Raw genomic sequence first — 18,641 nt, forward strand, 5'->3', positions numbered from 1 at the left:
CTGCAGATTCTGGACTCCCAGAGGGGACTGCAGCACCCAGGATGTCTGGGATCACACTAACCCTGGAGTGGCCTGCAGCTTTCAACCTCCCTGACTTCACACTTTCCCCAGGACCCCTCTGCAGCTTCTGGGCTCCCAGGGGGTGCCACTATCCTTGAGGTTCCCTGTGGCTCCTAGACTATCTGAGATCCTGCTAGCCCCAGGGTTCCCTGCCACTCCCCAGCTCCCTGAGGTCACCCTATGCCAGGGATTTCATCCACACGCAGGCTTTCTGAATTCTTAAAGGGGCCTACCATCTTTTTATAACTAAAACTAGATTTTTATTTGATTACTATACTAAACCCTTCTGGAGTGAGTACCTTTGTGTATCATTGCTAATCCCTAGCACTGCCAATTACTCTTAGGGGCAGTGTCTCTGAATGGGGTTTGTTTTTTTTTCCCACAAATCATGACTGGAATGAACATCACTCTTAAGCAAGGCTATGTTGGGTATGATCTAAGTCGGCGTTTCTGAACCAGTGGTCCGTGGACCAGCAGCAGTCCCTGGTGGCATTTTTTGCAGATCTGCAGAGTGGTGGTCATTGAAAAGGGAAGCAGACTCCCACTGTAGCCACGTAAGGTGCTGACTCCCAGCCTGTTGTTTGCAGCCACGGGTGAGAGTCTCTGCTGCCCTAAATTAAAACGTCAGATCACGCCAGGCTTCGTTCCGGTCCCTGTAGCATGCTGCTGCTGCTTCCAGAGACCGGGGACAGGCTGCCAACACTCTTCGTCTCTTCAGTACCACTGGCACCGAACAGCTGTTTGGGCCAGCAGACTAAACACGGACGTTAGGCTCAGCTGAGCCCCGGTCTGCCCCCACTCTATGGCTCTGTAAATAAACCAAAAAAAAAAAATCCAACGGGTTGCTAGCTGTGCAGCCACCAAAGCTGCTGGAAGCCCAGGCCCCTTAAAAGAGGTAGCATCTACCTCTCTGCCAGCAGTGTAAACATTTTTAGCTTGTGGCCACACTGTTAACCAGAATGAGAAGACTTAATTAGCACTCAGAGCAAGGGAGAGAAGAAGCACGGCTCCTTTGTCCTAATTCTCGTGATTAAAACATTAAGGAATGGCTGAGAGGTAGGGGGCAGCGCATGTACCTCCCCCTGAGCTGTAGTCATGGAGGGGGCTTCCGTGCTCTTAAGCCATAGAAGGGAATTCCTCCCCCTCCCCCTGCTCTTCCAGTCAGCCACTCCATGTTAGTTCAGATCCCCGGTATCACGAAGGTTGAGAAACACTACTTTAAGTCTCTTTTACTGTTGGATCCCTTCTAATTACTTGCATTGTACCAAAGAGAGCTTCCTTCTGGAACTTAGAATGTAATATCTTCTTTTCAAACGGTGCCCAATAAACCTGAGGCTATTTCTGTATATTTTTGCCACATTTTCTTGGTCTCTGATTGTAACATTTGAAACTTGAGGATCTTCCCTCTTGCCGTTCGTTTTGTAGCATATTTGCTTGGTACCATACATCTATTAGTAACACTGTTCTTATGTTTTTCTTCTGGTGTTCTTGCGTCAAACGTTTTTTTATCTCTTGGAATAGGAATGTGATCATCTTTTTCATGCTGTACAGTTCTCTTGGGGTAATGGTCCCAAACATGCAGCACAACCCCTCACATATCACTACACCTCTGGGGATTTTGGGGAGTTTATTTGAAGTAAAGAACTTAAGAGTAGAGTTCAATGAAGTGGTAAATGATAATATATATATTAAGTGCTTGGTTTGAAAATGCCTGAAGCCCATTGTGTGGCAAGAGACCTCAGATTAGCGCTGGCACTGTTTTAGTTCTGAAACAGAGTTCATTGTTAGAACGTTTAAGGAAATTAGGAAGCTAGCGCCTCGATTTCTGGATTTACACGTCACAAGCAGTGATTCCTAAAGGATTAAATGAAGAGTTGGATTGGATTTCGTTAGTGCGATGACGTCATTGGCAATTTCCATTGGTGGTGTCAAACCATGTGCTGGGGTTTCAATATCTCGAGTGTCTGGAAACAGCTAGCCCACGCCATTTAACAGCCTTCTGCCGCCGGAGATGCATGGCGACTTGTGCGGATAATTCCCCCTGACGAAGGACATCGTTCCGAAACCTGGCCGCGCTGGGAGATCTGGAAAGTTAAGTATATATTGAAGCAAGATAAGAGATTGAGCAGTTGGTTCTAGCCTTTTTGACCGGCATAAGATGGAAAGATCTGTGTTCATTGTACGAACAAGAGAGGTGTCAGTTGCATATGAATATTTTGATTTAAGACATTTTTAAGTCACAAATTTCATAAGCTTATATTTTAAAGAAACTTTTCCTTAAAAATATTTTTGTGAATCTGCAACACAACGAGGTGGTGGGTGGTTTGTTAATGATTATTTCTGAAAAATGTGGCAACCAAGTTGGTGCCGGGACCGGTTAATATATGAAACTATCACCTATCTACTTTATTATCATCATTTTTGGTTAAGATTGAACAGGGGTTAAAAGCTTTTTGAGATTTAACTTTGATACTGAAGCAGTGTGTTCCTATCTGTCGATTTCCTGCGAATGGAAAATTCACAGCTCCTTAAATAGATCTTAATAGAAAGAACTAAATATGAGAGATCTGTAGCACTAATGGTGCTGGTAAATTGTAGATTTAAGTCATATTGATTTTACCATGCCATTAAATCAGAAAATAATTCCTTTTCTCCTGTCCACAAGATGAATATATCATCTATAAAATGTTTCTACATTTTTATGTGAGTATGAAAAGGACACAATGGTAACCAACTGGCTTCAAAATGGCCCACATATATATTGGCTACGTCGGGGGAAGGGGAGGAGGCTAAAGTAGTACCCGTTGTCGCTCCCTTTATTTGCGTAAAAAATGTTATTAAATATGAAAAAATGTTCCATTCACACATACTGTGCCATCCTACAAATAAAGGAAGTCTTGTGTCTGTAATGACTGTGCAACGATGTCAAGAGCTGCTCTTTGCGGGATATTTGTATGCAGTGAAACCACATGGACATGTTCTCAAATGGATCCTCACATCTCTGTGAGATATTTACCATATCAAAAGAATCCCTCGCATACGAAGATAACTCTGGCACTAATGGACTCAAAAATGTGTCCGCAAACATGGGCAACGTTCCAATCATGAACCTTTAATTGATATAATCCGTCTACCAGGAGGATTTACAAGTCTTATGCACTTTAAGAATCACACAAATCACAGGCATAACTGGAAAATCTACCGTCAAAAACCGATATTCACGACTAGTGATCCAAGAATGTTGTAAAGCCTGATTCCTATCATTGTCAGTCTCTTCTTTTACTGTCATGATAGGATCAATGCTCACAGGACAGCAAAAGCTTTCATCCGATAGCTGCCATTCAGTCTCTCCCTTATAATCCAGTGCCTCCATCACTACAATAGCCCCTCCTTTGTCCTCACTCTTAATCACTACTGAGTTATCTCACTGTAATTCCCTAAAAGCAATGCATTGTTCATGCGTCAGATTACTTTGATGGAATCAAGGCCGGGGAACCATCCTCCGAATATCAGCCATGTACCAACTCATAAACAGTATGAATTTAAGGATCCACTGAGCCCATTTAGATGGTCAAGAAACCAGGGAATTTTTCAAAGCCAGTTTTTCAGCAGTGGAAAAATAGTCTCAACTGCAACTTGTGGACAAATCTGAAAAGATGTAACTCGGCATCAAAATGGTCAAACCCCTTGATAGGCACCAAGGATAAACCTTTTTCTAAAACACTCAACTGTGTTACTGTAAGTACTTTTGAAGACAAATTAATTACTGCAGTTGAGTCACCAGACGCTCTCGTATTCAGGGATATACATTTATATTGGCTTTGGCATGCGCACTCATTCTTCTATTTGAAAACAGACTCTCCGATCCTTGCGGGGCCCTAAAAAAAAAAAAAAGGAGGATTCGTGCTAAATGATCTTTCAAACACTTCCCCTGAAGAATCAGATGAAGACGCATCAAACGAAACAGCTTGTTTTGTTTTTTTTTTATTTTGTCTAATTGCAGGATCCATCCAATAATAAATCATCCCACGTTTATGATCCCCTTTGCATTGGAAACATTTTCGAGGTTTCATCTTAACTTCCTCTGAAATAGCCATATTTGATTGAAAATCCTTCGATTGCTGTCCAAAAGATTCAATGGGAAATTGAGACTTTAATTCCTCTAAAGCTACGTCAGCCTTTTGTTTTAAGTACCAAGGCTGTGGCCCTCGCTTGATCAATGATCTAGAGCGTCAGATCTAATGCACATTTATTTATTTAAAATATGTTACTTGGTGAGAAAAGCATTGTCATCGGCATACAAACCGGGGTTCCTTCTTGAAACATAACCCTCAACGTGCCCACAAAACATGCGCCCACGTTTGTTCCACATTCACAATTGAATCAGATGAAAAGAGGGATAGCGTTTCTACTACTTCTTTGACCTGTGAATGGGAAAACCTAAACACATTATCCCAGAGCGGAGGCAAAAACTCATTTTTGTTAAACATTCCCCTAAACAAGCAACACTTTAATATGCTGCCACACTCCCAGTGTATCCTGGAAAAAAACACGCAGACCAACCCCTCGCTTATCAATTCACCTATTACAAAAATCAAGGTGCTAACTTCCTAATACATTTTCTTTAGAAAACATTCGAACAATGAATTCGGTATCAGCACTAAGACAGTGCCAGCATTAATCTGATGTCTCTTGCTATTCAGTGGTCTTCTGGCATTTTCCAATCCAGGCACGTAGTATGTGGTAGGTTTGCACAGACCATGACCATTCTCTCTGTGTGACCTCGGTGCTGCCTCTGAGTTTGTAGCACAGCGACACTTGTTTCTCTCGCCCTTTCTCATTTGGTCTTTGGATTTGACATCAAAATCTGTATCCATGCTTTCAACCCCAAAAGCGGCCTGGCTATTTCTGAAGACCTTTGGGAGTTTCTTTGGATGAAAGGATTTGAGGTTCTCACGTATCTGTAAGTTTATCTGAGGAGCCTCTGTCTGCCTTTCAGCACTTGCAGACACATTGAGAATTTTCCATGAGAAATGCAGGTTTCTTTTCATCTCTCCCGTCACTGGCCAGTTACCCCCTAGCTAAGCAAGGTGCATCTTCTTCCTACAGTTCCTGGCACTCTGGGGGGGGGGAGTGACAAAATGTGTGCCTCAACCCTGCCCACCATTTACAAAACCAAATCTCCCAGCGTCACTCCACCCAAATCTTGCACGGAGCTCAGAGAGAGGACAAGCTAATGGGGATCATCAAACCCAAGCATCCAGCTGCACCTCTCAGGATGACTGGAAGTAGTGGATCTCTCCCAGAACACGCCTTTCTTATCTCTGGTTATTGGCTTTGGTTTGATTTCTGCCTGCCTGTTTCCCATCAGCAGTTTCTATGTGTGTTTATTGTTTCTGCTTTCCTCTTCCTGCCCCTCTCTTGCCCTTCAGCAGTTAGAATATCTAAGTATCCCTGCTTTTAATCTTCTGCATCTAGTTAATGCTCCTGCTTTGCTCTTCTGCCCCTCTCTCTCTCTCTCCTCCGCAGTTCCTGTATCTCTGGTTATTGCCCTGCTTCTCTCTCTCTCTCTCCCTTCAGCAGTTGTGAATCTCTGTTTCTTGGAAGTGAATCCTCAATCACTGTAGGGGGAGGGAGGGAATGGGAAATGAGTAGTGTGTGGATTGGTTGTGGGGAGGAGCGGGAGTGCAGCTGCTGGAGTTAATGCTTCTTCTGACAGACAGTTCTGACAGGTGGACCTCCATTGACGTGGAATGGAAAGTTTATGAGCAAGATCGACAACAATGCCCCTCGATAAATCATCATGGTGTTAGCGAGAGCTGGCAGACTACTCATGCCTTCAGCACTTTAGATCTCTCTACTACCCTTTGTATGAGATTCAAGCAGTAATGTCCTCTGTTGCTGGCACTCTAAAGCAACAGGAAAAGAGAGCAATGAGGGGATGGGGACATTTCAGCCACAGCACACTCTAATCCCTGCCCTGCCGCCACTGAAGTTAGTCCCCTGAAGTTACAGATCTTGAAAACCTCTGCAGCCCTTTCCAGCTGCATTGCCTAACAGGCACTAGAGCTGCATTTCTTCCTCAAAGTATATAGTGCAGTATTATAGGCTAGAATTTGTGAGCAACAGGATGACCTGCCAACGGAGAGTCAGAGTAGCTTCGCAGACGTGAAGTGCCCTTGGATACAGACAGTCAATCCTTTCTATAAAAGGATGATTTCCTGCTAGCTCCATACAATGTCCTTTTCTCTCTTTTCTAGTTCCTGCAGCCAGAACTGTGTGAACTCATCTAGCTGCAGGTTTCCACATATTGCCTCCATCTGGCCAGGATTCCTGGTTCCAAGGGCAAAGTTTTCTAGTTGGAAGATCGTGGCAGGAGTTTCTGGTTTTGCAGGTGGTTCTCCTTCTCTTAGGGAGAGAGCATCTGCCTTGCTCTTCATGGAGTCTGGTCGGTATGTTAATATGAAATTGAAAAGAGACCATGGACTTGCCTAGAATTTATATGGCACGTGGTCTTAAGGAATTCTAAATGTTTGTGGTCAGTGAAAACCTGACCTTGATGATGGGCCCCTTCCAGAAGGTGGTGCCATAGACATGATAGTTTTTCTCCACAGTTGTAAGCTTATGAGAATAGAAGGCACTCGGATGAAGGAGGTCTTTAGATCCCCTTCTTTGAGATAGTATAGCCTCAATAACTGCCCTAGATGTGTCAACCTCTACTATAAGTGGCTGCTGTGGATCTGGATTGTAAAGGCCTTCTTCAGATGCCAATTGCTGCTCATGGATCCACTTGAAAGGAGTCCTCTTCTTAAGAACCTTTGTTAGTGGAGATGCCAATTTGGAGAAATGCAGGATGAAACATTGATAAAAGTTTGTGAATGCCAGGAAGCAGCATATTTCCTTAATGATTTTTGGGACAGGCCAATGGGCCACTATCCTGACCTTACTGGGGTTCATTTGTATTCCTTTAGGTGACATTTGTCACTGGAATTCCATGAGTTGCTTGTTAAATTCATATTTCTCGAGCTTGGCATACAATTTATGGTTTCTAGAGATGATTCAGTATTTGTTAGATCCATTGGTAATGCTCTGCTGGCTTTTCAAAAAATATCAAGATGTCATCCAGATATATGAATACACGCTGATCCAGCATAACACGAAAAGCAGCAGGTGTATTTTAGTCCAAATGGCATCACCAGGTATTCAAAATAACCATAGTGCATTCTAAACTTAGTCTTCCACTCATCTCTTTCCCTGATCCATATTATTGTTGTGAATAGGCTCAGGGCCTGATTGTTGGGAGAGCATGAGCCCTTGGGCCATGGCACAACCCCAGGGCAAGGCTTCAAGGTATGTGCCGTGGATAGGCGAGCGTATCCGGGCATGGGCTTAGACAGAAGCTTAGCAGCACTTGGAGACTTGGAACACTTGGAGACTCTGCTGCACCTGAATGCAGAGGAGTGAGACCCAGCAATGCAATGCTGGTCTCTGGGGTAGCCCTCCAGCCACTCGAAAGCCCTTTGGGACCCACTGCTTGGGAACGGCTTGTGCATCAGGACAGACGGAGGTCAAGGACAAAAGATGACTCTGGAGACAAAAACTTAGACAAAGACACTGAAGACTTGGAGCATAGACGCACTGAAGACTTGGAAAATAGACGAAGACTCGGGTTCAGATTCAGGGTCAGGTGCAGATTGAGCCCTACACAACCCGAGAGCTTGGTCGTGGACCATGCTAAAAGTGAAGCAGGCTCTGGACTTGAGACTTGGATATGGATGGAAGCTGGGCAAGGAACTCCAAAGATCAGGATTCAGGACTTAGGAACTCAGGACCAGGGACTGAACCCGGCATTTAAAAATAAGGGACTTCTGGAGACTTGACCAGCAATGAAGACAGGCCCTGTGCCACGAGACACTCTACACAACTCATGGACTGGTCGCAGACCACGATGCCTGCATGCCTGGAGGAGTGAATTGGAGTAGGAACTCCAAGGACAAGCAGCTCCTTGTGAAGGCAACCAGGGACTGGCAGAGAAGCCCTTTTATAGGGCTGCAGGCATGACATCATTAGGAAGGGCTGTGGGGCTTTTCCTAACGCAGTCCCTTTAAATTGCAAACAGAGGCGCATGTTCACCTAGGAAAGACACCCTCAGCAGGGAGGAAAGTCTGCGTTCCGGGCAGTGAAGAAGCAGATCAGTGACGGCGGCATTTCCCTGCCACATGGATGGAGGAGGGCGGCGTGCAGCTGGCAGCAGGAGCCAGCGGCATCTCTCCCGCTGCTGAGACAGGGCAGCAATGACAACGGCTGTTTTTCCATTGCTGCACTGTATACAGACTCCGGCTTGTTGCAGTTTCCAGTTCGGTTTCTATCTACATGTTTCTGTTTATACTTTAGTCTGTATTTGGTTAGGGTCTATGATCCTCATGTGTGACCGAGATAGGGCATTCTGCTAGCATATAGTGTCTGTGTAGGGATTTCTAGCAGCCTGGTTTGTTCTGCTTTCCTAATAGGAGGTGTTTTAGGGTGTAGTGCAATATTTGAAGTGTTGCCTTTTCATACATGGTAAACATGAGGAAGGATCTGGTAAAGCTCGAGGAATGGGCTAGGATCTGGCAGCTAAGATTTACTGCTTAAAATATAATGCAGAGGAATGCATTTAGGATGCAAAAATCCAAGGGAGAGGTGCAATATTGGAGATTAAATTCTTCTAAGCACAAAAGAAGAGTGGGATCTGGGATGATTGTGTCTAATGTACTTAAGGTGGCCAGACAGGTGGATAAAGTGGTGGTAAAAGCCAGAAAGATGCTTGGCTGCATAGGGAGAGGACTGGTCAGCAGGAAAAGGGAGGTGATACTGCCCCTCTATAGGTCACTGGGAATACTGTGTACAATTCTGGAGACCGCACCTTCAAAAGGATATAAACAGGCTGGAGTCGGTCCAGGGGGGGCTACTGAAATGGTCAGTGGTTTTCGTTCTAAAGAATATGGGGAGAGACTTCAAGATCTAAACATGTACATCCTAGAGGAAAGGCGAGATAGGGGAGGTATGATAGAGACATTCAAATATCTCAAAGCTTTCCACGCACAGGAGCTGAGCCTTTTTCAATGGAGAGGAGACTCGAGAGCCGAGGGGTAATGGAATGAGGTTGAAAGGGGGTAGACTTAGGAGTAATCTTAGGAAATATTTCTGTACAGGGAGGGTGGTGGATGTACAGAACAGCCACCTAGTGGAGGTGGTGGAATGCCAGACACCCTGCATGGCTGGGGAACCTAAGATCACTTGATCGCCTCAGTTTAGTCCTCTGTGACTGAGATCTCTGTGACTGAACTGAGGCGATCACGTGATCATAGGTTCGCCAGCATTGTGGAAATGCCATTTGCTAGAGTTTGGTACAGTTGTGGATAAACTCTGAGCATCAGATGGCGTCATCGTCTGTTTCAATTTCCTCATGTGGGCATTCTAGAGGTTACGCAAGAAGCTAAGTAAAGTTTTTTTCCTGCAATTATCAACGAGTATAAACTTGCTTTAAAAAATGTTTCTGAACATGGACTGTTGCATTGAGCCAATGGTAAATACTACAATTTCTTTCCACCTTAAGCCCTCTAGTCATTGGGGCTGGTGACTGCTGCCCATTGAGCCTGGGTGCCATATGATATCACGGAGTCAGCTTCTTATAGTTGCGGTAGTTGCATTGACTTATATTCCATTTGTGTGATATTGTGTATCGATGTATAAGGCTGCCTGGGCTATTTTTGTTGGCCCTTTCTAGGGTTGCCAACTTTCAACTGTCAAATTTCCAAACCCTTGAAAATGCTATGTAATATCTTCCCTCATGAGACCTTGAATGCCACTCCTAACCATTAGAAAAGCACAGCAAAGGACCCATCTAATCTGCCCAGTTTACTTACTGGCTTTCCCCTCACTGCTCTGCAAATAATGATCCTCTCTGCTAGTCCCGTGCTTTCCTTCATGGTTAGTGCTTTCCCTCTGTTAGCTCCCGTGGTAGTTATTCCAAGCATCCGCCACCCTTTCTGTTGTTACTCCCGAGCCTATTCCTTGGGAGACGCAGACCATGACCACTAGTGCTCGCACTTCATCACTTCGAGAGAGGATTGCTTTTACCAGCCCAGCGGCCAGCTACTGTTCTGTGATGTTTTTAGGCCCCTGATTAAATAGTAGACTGAAGTCTGTGGAAGAGACACAGAATAAATGCGTCCAGCACATCTGGACACATCTGTCTTCCCTGTATGTACCCGGATCAGTCCAGACTCCTGGGTTTTGCTCCCCCCCCCCCCCCCCCCAGCAGATGGAGACAGAGCAGTTTTCAAAACAGAATTCCGCCTTTTATAGGATGGTGCCACCTACAGACCGGCAGTATTCCTCTGTCTCCAGCAGATGGCGGAGGTGCACATCTGGACATGTCTGTATTGTATAATCACAGGGGAGGCTTGGGTGCTAATATCAGAACAGTTCTAACATTTTAACCCTCCCTCTTTATTCCGTATAGTACCCCAAAAATCTGCAGAGTCTGGAAAAAAATCAGGACACCCTATTACTTTCAGCACGGAAACTGCCAGTGTGCACATAGTGCTCAAGTAGAGCCAGGTTTCCTGTTTGATTTTGTTTATCTGCTGTACATATTGTTGCCTCACTGTATTTTTCCTCTTTTTTAATAAAATGACCAGATCTAATGAGAGAAATCACTACCTTCCCAAAACACAAATCTTAATAGAAATTATTTCAACTTTTAATATTTCTTACATATAGTACACATTAAGATCTAAATCATACAGAGTGGCAATTCACATGCCATTATAAGATACACTCGACATTATTATGTGCAGACACACAAAAATGAGAATGCATTCTTGTTCTATAATAATCTTTTTAATAAAAAAAACAAACAAAAATGCATACCAAACAACAAAATTCAGTTACCTCATATTGATAACCATTAATCATTCACACACATTTAACCCCACATACATCATACACACACATCTTGTAACAAAAAACATAATACTTAAAAAAAAATAAAAAAAAATTCCTAAAGTGTTAAGGAATATGATCATCACATTTTTTTAAATAAACCAGCTTAGAGACATAGTTTGAAATGTTTTGGGTTCATCCCTGATTTCGGGGTACCCATAGGATCCACAGAAACCTAGCCAACAGTCTGTCTGCTACACTCCCAGCTTTCAGCATGTTATGGGATTATTTCTGACTATTAATGAACTCGGAGCCACACACATTAGGCATCTAGAAAACGGATTCTGGGTCTGCCCAGAACTGTCCCAGACATCTGATCTCCTTTCTGCTTGCACTGCCCCCAGCTAATGTCTACAGCAGAAGGGAGGTGCCAGTTCCCATATGCCCGTGCGGTTGATTAGAACTGCACCCAAGCACAAAGGTACACGTTAGAGTAATCTTAGGGTCTGATGTGCTTAACTGATAAGAAATCGGAGGAAGATCCCCTCCTGCCTCAAGCAGCTTGCTCATTCCCACCTAATGTGTCTGCCAGGGTTAGATTTCTCCTGCTACACTGCTCACAAATGGGCCGGTTCTGTACAGTGCGCTCGGCCGTGCACACTGTTTTACAGGGGGTTGGCCGTGTTTTTTTCAAGGGGCATTTATTAAGCCTTATACTGTAAGGGGTTTAGCGCCTCGAAAACGCGCGACCAACCCCCCCTGAAGACTAATAGCGCTCATCACATGCAAATGCACTCTGTATTCTGTAAGTAAAATGTGTGGCCAGTCTGCCCATTTTACTACAATATTTGCAGCAATTTCCTTTTGTCTAATTATTCCTATAAGCCAAATCCATTATTACTTTTACCTGGTGCCGAGATGTTTTGTAAATGAGAGAGAGTAGTATTAAGGTAAGCGCCCTGTCAGTCACAAGTATGCTAGTCTCTCTCGGTTTGGACCCTGAACACAGCAACAACAGTATCTCTCCCCCCTCTCTGTCAGTGGCAACAGTACATAGAAACATGGAAATGACGGCAGAAAAGGACCAAATGGTCCACCCAGTCCGCCCAGCAAGCTTAAGGTAGTATCTGCCGTGCCACACAGGCCACCCCCATGCTTATCGGTTTCTCAGACTGTAACAGCCAGGCCGTCTGAATCCAATCCCCCATTACGCCCATGCTTATCAGTTTCCCAGACCGTAAAAGTCAGGGCCGTGGGTTGGTTGCTGTTTGAATCCAGTTCCCTCGCCGCTGAAGCGGAGAGCAATGCTGGAGCCGCATCAAGGTACCAGGCTTATTGATACTCACTTCCTCTCCTTCTCTCTCAGTGATTAGAGTATTTCCCCCCCACACACACACACCTTTCCCCCTCTGTCAGTACCCTCCACCTCTTCCATCTGTCAGTGATTCGTATCTCCCCCATCCCTTCTATCTGTCAGTGTTAAGGCTCTCGCCTTCCTTGTCCGTATCTACCCCTAGCCCCCAGTTGGCTAGCAGTAACAATATCCTCTCTTTGCCGTCAGTATATCCCCCGACTCTTGTCAGCAGTAACTATACTCCCTCCCACATGTGCCCTCTTGATGGTCCGTGGTGGTAGTAACAGTAGCTTCCCCTTCTGTCAGCAGTAACAATATTTTCCCTTCCTTCCATTCCTTTCAGCAGTAATATTATTCCCCCTTCCATCTGTGATTACAGTCTGTTTCCACTCCTCTCAGCAGTAACCGTGTTTTCCACCTTACTGACTGTCAGCAGTAATGGTAATTTCCTCCTACTTTGTCTGTGGTTGGTGATAGGATTTCTCCCCACCTGACTGTCTGCAGTCCTTTCCTTATGTTTGGCTGCAGGCTCATTGGAAGACTGATTGTGGAGCAGAGCTTGGGGGGTCGGTGATCGAGGGTGGGGGGTGCGAGGAGCAGAGAGAGAATATGAGAGCCGGGGTGTTTTGGAGAGAGTGGAGGGGTGAGTGTGGTGGTAAAAGATGATCGGGAAAGGAAACTGAGCGAGAAAAACTGTCTGGAAAAAGAGGGAGTAGCATGCGTCCTGCCAGGAAGCCAGAGATGTGCTGAGACCGGAGACGGGTGCCGTGCACTAACAGAATCTTGGAACTGAGAGAGGCAAAAAGAACGTGAGAGAGAGAGTGTGTGGATGAGAGGAAGGAGAATGTGCAGGGGATGAATGGAAGCTGGGTAGCCAGGCTGAGGAAGGATGGAAGGGAGCTTGCCTGGGTGACCAGGCTGAGGAAGGATGGAGGAGAGCTGGCTCCAGCTCCTCTGGGTGACAGGGCTGAGGAAAGCCGAGCTCAGGGTGCTGGGTGACGGGGATCAGGAGGGACTGAGAGTCCTGACCCTGGGCGAGGAGAAAAAAAAAAGAGCAGGAGAGAGAAAGTGGGAAGCTGACCTCAGCTGGCCTGGGGGGGGTCGGAGCTGAGAAGGATGGGAGAGAGCTGGCCTCGGCTTTCCTGGGTGCTAGGGCTGAGGAGAGAAAGCGAGGAAGTGGTGCAAAGGAGAGATGAAATGGGGCTGGGTGACATGGCTTCTGTCCCACTGCCACTTGTGGCTATTTTAGTCCCGTAGCAAAAAGCCGCGAGGGGGGGGGGGGTAGAAGGCCTTCTTGAGTTTGTCCTAATGCAGGCCCTGCCGTGGGAGGCTTCCCTGCTTCTGTGCCCCCTGTGTTCATTTTTCTACAATACCAGCTTTGGGGGCTGGAGGGGGAGGTGAAAGGGTGGGGACAGGCAGAGTTGTCTTGGAAGCCCTGTGAAACCCGAGCCGGGAGGTGCCCTCATTATCTAAGGGCAGACCCGGAGCAGCCACTTCAGCGCTGTGAGGCTGGCCTGGGATGCCTGTCTCTCCAGCAGCGCGAGGGAGAGCGAGCCGTCCTCCGCGCTCCGTGGATGTGGGACCCTGCAGGGCTACAATGGAAGGTACAGTGCAGGGAGGAGGGGCCGGCGCCTACAGCCATGTGGGACCGACACTGCCTCTGTGTGTGTGTGTGCGTGTGTGTGTCTTTCTTTGTGTGATAGTCACTCCAAGAGTGCGGGGACCTTTGTGCTTTCTGTCTGCAAGAGGTTATTATATTTATGCAGCATTGAAAGTGTGCACGGGGGCCATGCTGGTTATATTTATGCAATGCAGATGGCATATATAGGGCTATGTGAGGCATTGTTGCTTTTGTATGGCACTGCTGGTATGCACGAACCTGTGCAAAGTGTTATGTTTTTGCAGTGCTGACAGCGCTATTCAAGGTTTTAATATATTTAGAGAGTGCTGACTACATGAGTTGGGCGATATGAGACATTCTTATATTTATACAGCTTTGAGAGTATGCAAGGAGCTGCATGAGGCTTTGTTATATGTATTCAGTGCTGATAGGACCATGAGGTGGTATTACATTTAAACATAGCTGAGGGTGTGTGGGTGGTGGGGGGGCTGTAGGAGGCGTTGTTAAATTGATTTGGTGCTGACAGCGAACGCGGTGCCATACAAGATGTTATATGTACATGGCATGATGGAGTGCCGGGCCATACGAGGTGTTAAATTTAAACAGTGCTGACAAGGTGCTGCATGAGGCATTGTTATACGTATATAGCACTGATGAGACACGGGGCCATACAGGGTGTTATGTTTTAAATGGCGCTGACGAGGTGCTGCATGAGGCATTGTTATAGTTATATGACGCTGATGGGCTGCGTGGGGCCGTATGAAACGGCGTTTTATGTATACAACACTGACAACGGTGTGTGGAGCCATACGAGACATTGTTATATCGCTTCTCGGCCTTTTGGCTAAGATCAAGTGTAGTATATTTGTACTATACATTAAAATATTGGTACAAATGATGATAAATAGCCCACAGACAAAGATGAGATATGAAAATAAGCAGAGATAAGATTAGAACAGACAAAAAATAAGCAACAATAAACATAAAATCGTCCTAGCACAATAATTAGTGACAGGCCGATGCTATATCATGCGCTGAGCCTAGCGCACAGGTTAACGAGCGCTTGGACGCGCTAGGCTAACACCCGATGCTATCAGGGGATCAGCGCGTCCAAAACACGTGTCCAAACCAGCGCATAGCTAATAGCAGTCACCACATGTTTCCTCTCTAATGCAAAAAATCACCGTGTGCTCGACAGACATGTTTTAACATGGAAAGCTTAATGCCAGGCCCAAGGCTTGCGTTAAGACTTTACGCGTGCCGAGCCATTTGAAAAATGTCCCATAAAGCCAAAAAAAGTCCAAAATACTGTCCCAATACTAAGCAGGAGGAACCACAGGAAGCAGCATGAAAAACAAGTCTTGACGGTGGTCAGGTTAGGGAAACGGATGTTCAATTTCCGAGTGTCCGTTTTCTTAACCCGTGGCTGTGCGTGGGTTAGGAAAACAGACGCTCGTTGATTAAACATTTGTTTTCCTAACCCACGCACAGCCACATCTCCCGGACGCCCGATGCCATGGACGCGTTAGGCATGCCCAACTTATGCCTGGCGCGTTAGCATGACAGCTCATTTGCCTATTGCATCGAGTGCCTAGGAGAGGCGATTGTGCGCACATTCAAAAGAACGTGCATCCGGTTTGAACGCACGTTTTCGCGCGCATTTTATTGCATCGGTCTGTGAGACTGGTATAATAAATGTCTGCATGTAGACTGCCACCTGAGCTAATTCAGGTTTCCAGCTGGAATCAGTCGGGGTGCAAGCAGCAGGCCTGACGGTGCGTGGGGCTGTAAGAGTCGTCGTCATATTCATATAGTGATGACGGGGTGCTTGGGACCATGCTAGGTGTTATAATTATACAGTGGTGTTGATGTGCACAGGGCTGTAAGAATCGTCATGTTTATATAGTGCAAACAGGGGCCATGTGAAGCACTGGTATGTTTATGTGGCATGATAGCATGCACAGGGTTGTTGGAGGTGATGTAATATATCTGTGGCATACACAGGCTGTATGAGTTGGTGATATATTTCTACAGCTCTGACGGGATGCCCTCGGCTGTATGAGGTGGCGGTATGTTTTGACAGCAGTGATGGCAGGCGCGGGGCCATACGAGGTGGTGGTTTATTTATACAGGACTGACGGAGTGTGCGGGGTCCATACAAAGTGATGGTGTATTTTGACAGGGCCGACGGCAGGCATAGGGTCATAAGAGGCGGTGTTACATTTCTACGGCGCGGACGGCATGTGCCGGGCCGCTGGAGGCGGAGGTGTATTTATATAGTTTTAACAGAGCACTGTGAGTTTCTTTGTTCACACCACTAAACCACAACGGCGAGGTCTTGGTTTGCTCTCTTCACTCTGTCTTCCTTTCTTAGACAATCAGTTCAGGATGTCTATCCTGGAGCGCTTGGAGCAGATGGAGAAGAGAGTGGCCGAGATGACGGCCCTGAGCCAGCAGCAGCAGCAGCAGCAGGGAGGAGCCGGAGACAGCCTCCATATCCAGGTGAGCGGCCTCAGACCACCTTCCAGCTCTGGCCTTTCTGCTAAGGAGGATCAGCGACCCTCATCCTTTCCACCATAACTGCTTCTTTATGCACCAGAATTACTTGCGTACTCACATAGCAAAGGGGCAACTTGCTCTTTGTCTTACAGCATAAGAAATATTGTGCGCACAGAGGTTGTCGCTCCGTAATGAGCTAGACAAACTTGACTTTCTCAGCAGGTAAGTTTTAGCCATACAAGTCCTTACCCGGCTAAAACCCAGACGGGAAGAGGCTTGCAAGGAGGCAGTCCAGGGGTGTGGCTTGCGCTTCTCTGGGAAGCGCCGATCGTCGGTGCTTCCTTGAAGTCACGGTAAGCCTGGTTGTGATGCAGAGCAGATCTAAAGTTAGCACGGTACACTTAACTGGAGAACCTTAAACCTAACCTGCTGTGTTTGGCATAGAGCCAGATTTAAAAAAAAACATAAAAACCTTCCCCTAACTTATTTGTGAAAATCCCTACCCGACAGGGCTTCCTGTTGTAGAGCAGGAGGCAGAGAATCTTTGACCTCCTCCCACAGGAAGTGCTAAAGTTCTGACAGTTCTGATTGGGGATTGGCCTTTAAGCCCTCAGTGAAGGGCCAATCAGGGAAGAAATGAAGGCATAAGGGTCTGGAGGAAGTGAAAGACTCCTCTCCTCCCTCTGTACATTGGGGAAGCTTTGGAGGGTTCTCGGAGTGGGGGGTGGGTGGGAGAGGGGTAAGGATGTTTGCAAATAGTTTGTTAGGGGAGAGGGGTGGGATTGGGGCTGGGGGTGGAGAGAGCTGTGCTGCTCTGCCGCTTTGTTTGTTTGCTATTTACCAGTATTCAGTAAGCTGGTAAAGTGGCATAGTTAACCAGATAGCTATCCAGGTAACTTGAGCCAAATACATTTAAATACTATAAGTTCCGCTGAATGTTCAGCTAAAGTTATCCGGGGAGCTTTAAGTGGACACCTTTGCCTCTCAGCAGCTTTACTGAATATTGACCTCTCAGAGTTTGGCAAGCTGGGTGCCCTTCCGGGGTTCTAGTAGGGGCTGTTGGTAAGGTTGAATCTTACTAGCAGGATTAGTCCTTTTACATCCCACAGGGGCCACAGGGAGTTAAATTTCAAAAGCCCAAACTCCCAGTTCTGGTTTGGCAGCCTTGCGCACAGGGCCCCTCCCCAGGCGTTTAATCTCTGCACTATTTCTTCTATAAAGGCATAGAGGTGCCTGGGGAGGGCAAGATGATCTCAGCACTATTATTGGTACGCCCAGGCCAGCGAGACATTTTAAGCCTCTGAAGGTTTGGAAAATTATTGGGAGGCTTTAAAATAACTGTGTGGAAAGAAAGCTCTTGAAAGCCTAGGGCTGGAGGAATGCATATTCCAGCAGCTGTCGGTTCCTAGGTGTGGAGAGGCCACGGGAATGCAGACCGCTCGTTCTCTCGGGCATCTGCCGCATTCTTTCCTGGCACCCAGAAAAATAACCTCTCCAAAGGCCTAGGGTATGGGAAAGGAGTGGACCCTATTCTTCTATTGGGGGGGGGGGGGGTCCCCGTCCTAGGAAACTTTCCAAAGCTCCCGCACAGCTCCCAGGAAACGTTCAAGAATAGGGCTGGAGTTTCTGATTCAAATCCTGGACACTGCAGATCCAAAAAATGTGAGACTGCAGTAGAGCGTGGAGGCTGAAAACGATGCTAGGGATAGGAAACCTGTTTTAAAGTGGCGTGTGATGGACGTAGTAAGCCTTTACCAAAATTCATGCTGTAGGGGAGGCAGGCTGCAGTCCGTCAGGCCTGGTTGAGAGGTGGCTATATCAGATACACCATTAAGGAATTACTGGAAGGACGATGGTTTCCTCTTGGGGCCCAGTTATGGTCTCTGCTTCCGGTGGAGAGGCCTTCCGCCTCTCCCGAAAACACTGCTAGGCTTAGTTACTTTATTTGATCTACCGCCTTTAAGTATACATCATAGCAGTTAATACAAAAATAACAAATAATAAAACACACAAACCTCTAAAAAGTAAACTAAAAGTTTTAACTCCGCCATTGAAAGATCAACACCATATACCCCAATTCCCTGAAAAGTCAGTTTGAAAAGGCATGGCAAAATGGGTAAGTCATTAGGCCCTTAGAAATCTTGCAAGTTTATATTCAGAGCATAAATCAACAGAATC

The 18,641-nt window shown here is 46.2% G+C and overlaps 1 protein-coding gene and 1 pseudogene across 4 annotated transcripts in view; both read left to right on the forward strand.

The window, feature by feature from the left end:
• Positions 1-18,641, forward strand: part of CAMTA2 (calmodulin binding transcription activator 2) — a 119,351-nt gene that overhangs the window by 50,787 nt on the left and 49,923 nt on the right. For all 4 annotated transcript variants that reach the window (XM_029579351.1, XM_029579350.1, XM_029579349.1 and 1 more), the window contains one exon: positions 16,339-16,466. In XM_029579351.1, coding sequence (XP_029435211.1) covers positions 16,339-16,466 — 128 coding nt within the window. The remainder of the gene's footprint in view (positions 1-16,338; positions 16,467-18,641) is intronic.
• LOC115078933 lies at positions 14,789-14,877 on the forward strand (annotated as a pseudogene).

Source organism: Rhinatrema bivittatum, chromosome 16, assembly GCF_901001135.1.
Source record: "Rhinatrema bivittatum chromosome 16, aRhiBiv1.1, whole genome shotgun sequence".
In the NCBI taxonomy this organism is placed as follows: Eukaryota; Metazoa; Chordata; class Amphibia; order Gymnophiona; family Rhinatrematidae; genus Rhinatrema; species Rhinatrema bivittatum.